Below are 9475 nucleotides of genomic sequence, written 5' to 3'. Positions count from 1 at the left end.
TTCCAGGACAGGCTCCAAAGCTACAGAGAAACCCTGCCTCAGAAAACAAAACAAACAAACAAACAAAAACCAAGACATAGTAGGCTTTATTCCTGTAGAATATGTTCCAAGAATTCCCAGCTGATCATGGTGGTGCATGCTTTTGACCCCAACACTCAGGAGGCAGAGACAGACCACTCTCCTTGAGTTTGAGGCCAGTCCGTTCTACTTAGTGAGATCCTATCTCAAGCAACAACAACCAAAAAAAAAAAAAGAGTTCCTGTTTCCTTTGAGATTCCCTGGATCATTATTCTTTTTATTTGTAATGCCTACTAATGACTGTAAATTTAATTAGCTACATATAATTCTGAATATAGGCTGTTGTGATTATTGTTTGTATTAATAATTGGCATAGTAATCTTGGGCATTGGACATGCACAAGGACTGTCACCAGCAGAGGACGTGCTGAATAGAGCTTCACTCTAAGTTAACGTTTGCATACTCCTGAGTCCGAGAGATTCCGGGGAAGCAGATGGCCAGAACATATTTTATTAGTGTAACAACGTTGTAGATAAAGATAACAAGGTTCTACCAATCCAAGTTTTCATGGTCACTTGGAGAGCTTTCCTGGGATTCTTTAGGTGTTTTCATTTTTATTGCAGGGCTTTCAAAGAAGTGTCTGAAAGAGTTTTTGGCAGCTTCTAGAAGGGGCAGAGCACTTAGTGCCAATCACATAGCCCCACATAGCACTTTACAGACAGTAGAGCCTGCAGGGCTGGCATTTCCTGGTGATGCATCGGGCAACCTTAGCTGCTCTGTACTGTGTGCTCTTTGAAGAGTCTCTATTCTGGCACCCAGGTTCTAGGAGGGGTCTAGAGGGGCTGTTCCCTTACCTGATCTATTGGACACCAGAGGAAGATACAGGAAACCTCAGACTTAATGTCTTTGGGAATTTTCACATGGGACTGACTACCCTGGGACTCAGGTAGGCTGGCTGACTGATCCAGCAGTAAGGTGACTTCACAGCAGTCAGTGAGGTTTGGTTTTTTTAGTTGTGAGGGATGTTAAAAGGGGGAGTAACTCATCATACTGCAATTTCATTTTACCTTCAGAATCCCTGTAGCCTGCCCTCCACCACAAACCTCCCTCCTCTTCTGGAGGTTGGGCCCCAAACCACATCCATGGTAGGCTAACACTTCACTCCTGAGCCAAATTGGACCCTCTCACTATAACATGAGATAAAATCTGAACATGAGTTTAAATTTTTCTATTTCTTTTTAAGATTTATTTGTGTGTGTGTGTGTGTGTGTGTGTGTGTGTGTGCGCGTGTGTATGTGCGTGTGTGTGTGTGTGCCGCATATATGTGGAAGCAGGATCCCTTGAAACCAGGATTCAGGCAGTTATGAGCCATCCACTGTAAGTGCTGGGAATTTATCTTGGGTCTCCTGGAAGAGCAGTATACTCTTAACCACTGAACCATCTCTCCAGCCCTGTCTTACCACTATTGTTTTTTTTTTTTTTAAAAGATTTATTTATTATGTATACAACATTCTGCCTGCATGTATGCCCACATGCCAGAAGAGGGCGCCAGATCTCATTACAGATGGTTGTGATCCACCATATGGTTGCTGGGAATTGAACTCAGGACCTCTGGAAGAGCAGCCGGTGCTCTTAACCACTGAGCCATCTCTCCAGCCCCACCACTATTGTTTTTTGAGGTTTTTTGTTTTTGTTTTTTACAGGTTTCTTGTAACCTAGACTAACCTCCAACTTTATATGTAGCCCAGGATAAACCTGAAATTTTTTTAAATTTTTATTTATTTACTTATTTTTTAATGATAGGGTCTGGCTGTCCTGGAATACACTGTGTAGACCAGATTGGTCTTGAACTCACAGAAATTCTGGCCTTGCTTCCTGAGTGCTGGGATCCAAGGCCGGCACCACTACTCCCAACAATTCTGAACTTCTAATCCTCCTCTATCTCCCAAATCCTGGGATTATAGGCATGTTTTACCATATATGTTTTGTTTGGTTAAGCTTTTTGTTTCCTTTTGTTTTGTTTTTGTTTTTTGAGACAGGGTTTCTCTGTGTAACAGCCCTAGCTGTCTGTAAACCAGTATGATCTTGAACTCCCAGAGATCTGCCTGGCCTCTGCTTCCCAAGTGAAGGCATGCACTACCACCGCCCAGCTTTGTTTGGTTAATTTTTTTCATTTTTGTTTCTAAGTGTTTTTCCTGTATGCATGTCTGTGCACTGTGTGCACACCTGCTGCCTGAATTGTCCAGAAGGCGTTGGCTCCTCTGGAACTGGAGTTAGAGGTGGTGTTAACAACCATGCAGGTGCTGGAAAATGAACCCAGCCAGGTCCTCTGGAAGTGGAGCCATCTCTCCAGCCTACATGTCTTATAAAATACAGTTTTATTGTTTTTTTTAATTATGTGTGTGTGTGTGTATTTATTTGTAGGGGGATATGTACACGTGAGTACAGGCGCCCTTGAAGGCTGGAGGTGTTTAATCCCCCTGGAGCTAGAGTTTCAGGTGGTGTAAGCTACTCATTGTGGTTTTGGGGAACCAAACTCGGGTTCTCTGCAAGATCAGGATTCACTTGTAACTGCTGAGCCATGTCTCCAGTCCCCCATACATGGATTTTATTGGTGCTAGTTTCAAATCCAGGGCTTGTATATGTTAGTCAAACATTTTGGCAACTAAAATACATCCCTGACGTAACTTTTCTCTGTATCAGGTGTCAAGAAGTGTCACAGAACCCAGCTTAATCCATTACACTACCTGAAGGCTTTCTTTTCTCTAGGGGTTTCTCTTTTTGGCCTGTCGGCGCTGCTGCTTCCTGGGAGCTTTGAGTCTTATTTGATGTTTGTGAAGTCCCTGTCTTTGGGTCCAGCACTCATCCACACAGCGAAGTTCGCGCTTGTCTTCCCTCTCATGTACCACTCGTGGAATGGGATCCGACACTTGGTAAGTTAGTTGTGGATTTGTATGTTTCCTCGGTAAAGGGAGTGGGAAGGCTAAGAGGGTCCTCTCCCTTATTTCTAAGTTTAGTGTTTTCCCTTCTTCCCACCACTTTTCTGATGCTGGGTCATCGAACCCAGGGCCTTGCACATGCTGTACCTTTACCCTTAGAGCTGTCCTTCATTTGCTTGTTGAGACAGGCGCTCTCACTGTGTAACTCTGGCTGGCCTGGAATATGCTGTCTAGACCAGAATAGCCTTGAATTTTGTGATTATCCTCCTGACTCTGCATCCAAGTGCTGGGATTATAAGCATGAGCACCACACATGGCCCAACCTTGTCTGTCTATCTGCTTTCATTTTGTTATTTATTTACTATTAATACAGTGATCCAGGGGCTTGAACTCAGGTTGTCAGGCTTGACAGCAAGTGCCTTTTCCTGAGCTATCTTGCCAGGCCTCTAGTACCATTCTTGAGGCTAGTTGTACTGGGTCTTTACTCAAGGTCGTGTCCCCCACCCCACGCATTCCTTTTTAAGTGTGGGTTAGGCCAGTACTGAAAGGAATCATTGTGAAGTTTTAAGAGGCATATAATTATTAAAAGACCCCTGAAAGCAGATCTGACAAAGAAGACCTGTCTATTAGATAAATATGAACTGGTCCCTGTTAATTGTCAGCACTGTCTTGACACTGGGAATTTAATTGAGAGCTAGATATAAGCAGTTACTGCTTTCAGTGTAGCATTCCTTTTCACCCAGAGTGACAAGTCTGGGCAGACTCAGGTATATTCTCTTTAGATTGTATTGAGTAGCTGGAAGGAATGAGAGCAAACACAAATCAGGTGTCAAGAATTCTAGGGTGGTTTTTGTGCTTCTTGTTGTCATGGTTTCTTAGTGTGCTGCTGGAAATTGAACCCAGGATCTTGTGCATGCTAGACTCTACCACATAGCTACATCTTCCATCCTTTTAAAAAACTTTTTACTAGTTTAAATTTTATTTTTACTTTATTTGCTGTGTTGCCTGCATGTATGTCTGTGCACCAACCATGTGCATGCTTGGTGCTCATGGAAACCAGAGATGGTATGGCTTTGAGTCACCTTGTGGGTGCTGGGAACCAACCCTGGTTTCTTTGGAGGAGCAGGCAGTGCTCATAACACTGAACTGTCTCCCCAGACACTCAGTTTTTTTTTTTTTTAAAAGGTCTCATGTAGTTAAAATTGACCTCAAACTTATTTAGCCAAGAATGGCCTTGAAATTCTTATTTACCCAGCTCTAGCTCCAGATTGCCAACTGCGGGGATGATGAGTGGGTGCCATCATGTCTGCTTTATTTATTTTTGGCTTTTTGAGACAGGGTCTCATAAAACCTAGGTTAGCTGCAAATTTGCTGTGTACCAGGCTGGCTTTGAACATACCCAAATTCCTGTTCTATTTTTAGACAGAACTTTACTGAATTGCCCAGGCTGCCCTGGTCCTCACCCTGTAACCAGGTGGACCTTGAATTCATTATCTTCCTGCCTGGCAAGTTTGAGCATTTTAAGAGTTTGTATTTTGTGATCCTTACTCTTGTATTCTTCTCCAAGAAGAGTTAAAGTGTATTTTTCCAATCTTCCATTATTTTTGAACCCAAACAAAATATCAGTTGGGATGCTTTTGCCTTAGTTTGACCTTTTATAACCTCCACATGAGAGCAACCTCAGAGACAAACATTTTCTGGATTTCAGTCTGGTCCATAGACAGTTGAATGAAAAAAAGAGTGTGAGACTAAATGATCTATTAAATTAAGCATATTTATCAAGTACTCCCTGGAGCGGTGTTCAGTTTGATTCGAAGTGACTTCTAGTCCTGAGAGAGACAGTGGAGATAAAGGCAGTTTCACTAATGGCTTTCGACTCCCCAGAACAAAGCTCCATAAAGAAAATCAGCTAGTTCGAGACCAGCCTGGTCTACAAGAGCTAGTTCCAGGACAGGCTCCAAAGCCACAGAGAAACCCTGTCTCGAAAATCAAAAAAAAAAAAAAAAAAAAAAAAAAAAAAAAAAAATCAGCTGAAGGCTTCACATCTTGGCCCAGATGGGGGCTTATTTCTGTCTGTTTTTGTCTTAATGTGGAGCTGGACTTAGGGGTCACCTGGCAATCCCAGGACTCAGGCTTTTTGCCTTGGTTCCTACCCATTATGGTAATTTCTTTGTTGAGATAAGTGAGGCAGCTAAAGGCTTTAAGCCCTAAATCTGCTTTTATGTTTTTCTTCTAACAAGCACTAGCTCCGGGTACAGGTCAGGTTTTAACTGCTTGCCATGAAATTGTGTCTGACTGGAAGGTCTTCCAGGACGGGGAAATGGTGTGGTTATAAAGGAGGAGCTGAGGGCCTTTGACCTTCTGGAGGTTTCTCCTACCACCACTACCCAGGACTCGGTGTCTTGTGAAGCACTGAACTCCATGAGCAAAGCAGCTCCTTGTGGAGCCTGCTCAATGCTTCATGTCATCTACCTAGAAGCTGGCCAGGCATTGGCAGTGACTCCTGAGTCAGTCAGTTTTATGGTCAGCCTGTAGAGGTTCATGTGTTAGCATGTGGTGAGGCTGCTTCGTGTGCTCAGAGTGAAACCTGAACACTACTTTTTGCCCTAGAGCAGTGGTTTCCAACCTTCCTAATGCTGTGACTCCTTAATACAGTTCCTTGTGAACCGCTTTGGGGTGGGTTACTCAGTCTAGGGGTTGTAACCCACCCTGCAGTCAGTTATTCCAGGGTCCCGGAGAGGCACTATCTGGAAGATAAATGGGCTAGGAGAAAAGAAGGAGGCTAAGCGGGGTTCTTGTCAAAGCCTCAGTTTATTAGAGATGGGGTACAGCTTATATAGGGTAAGGAGTTTGGCTTGGGATGCCACGTGGTTCACATTGGTCACATGGTCCAGGAGGTTACCTTCGGTCAGGTCACTTAGGCCAGGAAGTCACGAGTTGACACACCTAGTTCTCTAGATAGTTTGGAATGTGGGGCGGGTTCCTCTAACAGATAGCTCTCCATTAACAGCCAATTTGGGTGTGGGGTAGGCTCTGTCAGTACAACGATTCCTAACACAGTTAGGGGTATGGGGTTCTCTGCAAACTCCCCAGTGTGATGGTTCCTGCAATAATCCTAGGAGGAAACGGCTCCTGAAAGATCTGCAGACTCCCCAAGGTGATGGTTCCTGTAATGATTTTAGGAGGATAGGGCTCCTGACAGTTCCTCATGCTGTGACCCCAACCATACAATTATCTTCTTGCTACTTCATAACTGTGATTTTGCTACTGTTATGAGTTATTATGTTATATAATATATATGTAGTTATAATTATATCTGATAAGCAGGATACTTGATATTCGGCCCCTGTGAAAAGGTTATTTGACCCCCAGAAGGGTCTCTACCACAGGTTCCAAACCACTGCCCTAGAGTGTTCATACCCTAGAGAGTGAGAGAGTTGAGAGTCTGGTTTCATTTGTTTTGGTTTTGGTGCTGGAAACTGGTAACTGGTAAGTCAAGCTAGTGCATAAAAGGCAAGTGCCTTACCACTAAGCTACAGCCCTCCATTCTTAGGTTTATAAAATGTGACCTTTGACCCAGTGGGAGACAACCACTTAGTGGATTGATACCAACAAAACAAGATGAAGACTGAGAAGAAGAAGGAATTTAAATGTTCATATTATATATACATTTCTACTATGGCCCCACTTAAGTTCGAGAGCCAGGTGTTGCTGTAAGTGCCTGTGGTCCCAGCTCTTTAGGAGCCTGAGGTTGGAGGATCTCTCCAGCCTAGGAATTTGAGCGTATCTTATGTCAATAGAGAAGACCTGGATGGGAGAGCATGGACGAAAAAGAAAGAAATTGATTAAGAATTTAGATTCTCCTGAGGGGTGTGGCACATGCCTTTAATCCCATGCTCAGACAGGCAGATTCCTATAAGCTTGAAGCCAGTTGGTTTATGTAGAGAGTTCCAAGTCAACCAGGAATCTATAGGAGATCATGTCCAAATATATATATATATACATATACATATATATATATGTATACATATATATATATGTATATGTATATATATATATGGAGACAGACAGACAGACAGACAGACAGACAGAGCAATGGTGTCATGTGCCTTTAAATCCTAGCAGGTACAGGCAGCCAGATCTCTGAGTTCAAAGCCAGCCTGGTATACAGAGTGAATTCCACATAATGCCCTACACTGTACAGAAATATGTTTGAGCTAGACATGGTGAATACCTATAATTCCAGCACTTAGGAAATTTAAGCAGAAGGATCTTGAATTTTTTATATTGATTTTATTGAGCTCTACATTGACGTGCCTCCCTGCCTCTCCCCCCTTCAGCCCTCTCCCAAGGTCCCATACTCCCAATGTACTCAGGAGATCTTGTTGGATCTTGAGTTTTACGCAAGCTGAGCTACAGGACTTCTAGGCTAATCTGGATTATACAAGATTTTTATCTCAGAAAACGAAGCTGTGTTTTGAAGGACTCTCGTTCAGGAAACATGGATCTAGATATGTTGTCACGCTGGGTGGGTTTGTATCTGCAGTCTGGAATCTTTTGTTTACAGGGCCTCTGGCCTTCTGGAGAACACTTGCCTTAGCAGCCCCACATGAGAGGTTTATTTCAGTCATGGCGAGGTAGGGTAGGTGCTGTGTTGTGACTTTGCAGAGAGTGAAGCTGGGGCACAGGATGTAGTACTCTGTAGTACTCTGTAGTACTCTGTAGTACTCTGTAGTACTCTGTAGTGCTCTCCTCTGGAGTCCCTCAGAAGGGAGCTGTCCACTCAGCAGGTAGAAAATTTCTGAGGAAGGAATTGTAAGAGTGACTGGGGTTCTAATTACTAAAAATAAAACTTTCCTCTCTTTTTTTTCTGCAGGTGTGGGACTTAGGAAAAGGCCTGGCGATCCCCCAGGTCCAGCAGTCTGGAGTGGCTGTCTTGGTTCTTAGTACGCTGTCCTCTATAGGACTGGCAGCCATGTGAAGAGCTGAAATTCCCAGCATTGTCCTAATCATTATTACACTGATTTATATTCCTGTTTATTATCACTCTTATCGCCAGCCACCAAAGTTCCCCTGATTTGTTAGATGCCACGTGCTTCAAATCCCATGGAGCTCAGCAGATGCTTGAAGAACTGTAGCAATAGGAAATGCCGTCTTCCCTGGGCCAGGAGCAAGGCCTTCCTCCCTCTCCACATTTGACTCTGATTTGTGCTGAGGGTCTGCTTTCAGCTCCTTCTTGCTGAGACAGTAGAAACAATGCCAGTTCTGTGGCTGCCCTGGGTGCCACTGTCTGTAGGCTGCTGGCTTAAAGGACAATTCTGTTCATTGGTCAGCTCGGGGCCTTTAGCACCCACACAGCGGGACTGAGAAGGGAGGTGGAGGTGGAGGGGATTGCTCTGCCCAGCTAGAAGGAGGTACAGAGCGAGCTGGATCTTGGATGCTCGTGCTTGGAGAAAAGATGCACAGCTTTTGATGGATGAGGACGATCCAAAAATTGTATTTTCTATTCTTTCTGTTTTTCACTTCTAGTGAAACATACCTTTAATGTCATGTTTTCTGATCTAAATTCTTGTCCCATCTTCTTTGGAAACGATTAAAGTACTACTCATTTCTCATGTTGACTCTTTGAAATCTAGTGAGGGTCAGTAGAAAGGATCTGTCTCATTTCTGCCCCTTCCTTTGGGTCTTGGACATTTACACCCTCCAGCCTGACCTTTCCCAGGGGGAAATAATTATCCTACAACTGACCACTGGGAAAAATATGACATCATCACATACAAGTAGTGAAGAGACTTGGGTACTACAGGGAAGCCTTAGGAAAGAGCAAAGAGGGGTAAGCATGTTGAGAACTTGCTTTTGGGGGGAGGGCTGGGTGATTTGAATCCGGGTTTCTTTGTGTAGCTCTGACTGTCCTGGAATTTGCTCTGTAGACCTTGCTGGCCTTGAGCTCACAGAGATCCACGTACCTCTGCCTCCTGAGTGCTGAGATTAAAGGTGTGCACCACCACTGTCTGGCTCTGTTGAGAGGGTCACATCTCAAACTGTGGATAGCTAGTTATATACTTCCTGGTACAGTTCAGCAGATACTTCATTTAAGGACACCTGGTACCAGTGGAGGTGATAGCTAAGGGTTAATGACCTGCAGAGACAGATTTGGGCAGCGAGGGGGTGGGGAAACTAGTAGAGAATTTTTAAAGCCGAGCAGGGGTGTGAGGTGTGTCAGAATCCTAGAAAAATATATATAATGGGTGAGCTTGCTGTTTTATCCCTACTGGGACCCTGAATCCTTAGCAGGAGTGCTTTGTCTGTGGTGCTAGGGGAGGCCAGTTCCTTGTACATGCCAGCAAGCACTGTACCACTGAACTAGTCACTAGCTAGGAGAGCTAGTTTATTTAATAGTTTTTCCAGCTCCGGACTAAGAGATTCATCTTGGGACTAGGTACTTGGCTCCATGGTAGTATGCAAAAGTCTGTGGTTCTCCGGCATCAAGAAAAATACTACTGCCGGGCGATGGTGGC

At 44.0% G+C, this 9475-nt stretch overlaps 1 protein-coding gene across 1 annotated transcript in view; it reads left to right on the top strand.

Moving 5' to 3' along the window:
* The window catches only part of Sdhc (succinate dehydrogenase complex subunit C), a 13442-nt gene extending 4870 nt beyond the window's left edge, over positions 1–8572 (top strand). The window contains exons 3-4 of the mRNA XM_013346942.2: positions 2788–2951; positions 7834–8572. Coding sequence (XP_013202396.1) covers positions 2788–2951; positions 7834–7938 — 269 coding nt within the window. The 3' untranslated portion in view covers positions 7939–8572. The remainder of the gene's footprint in view (positions 1–2787; positions 2952–7833) is intronic.
* The last annotated feature ends 903 nt before the right edge of the window (positions 8573–9475 follow it).

The sequence above is a fragment of the Microtus ochrogaster genome, chromosome 6 (genome assembly GCF_000317375.1).
Source record: "Microtus ochrogaster isolate Prairie Vole_2 chromosome 6, MicOch1.0, whole genome shotgun sequence".
Classification (NCBI taxonomy): domain Eukaryota; kingdom Metazoa; phylum Chordata; class Mammalia; order Rodentia; family Cricetidae; genus Microtus; species Microtus ochrogaster.
This window is presented reverse-complemented; position numbering and strand designations above follow the sequence as displayed.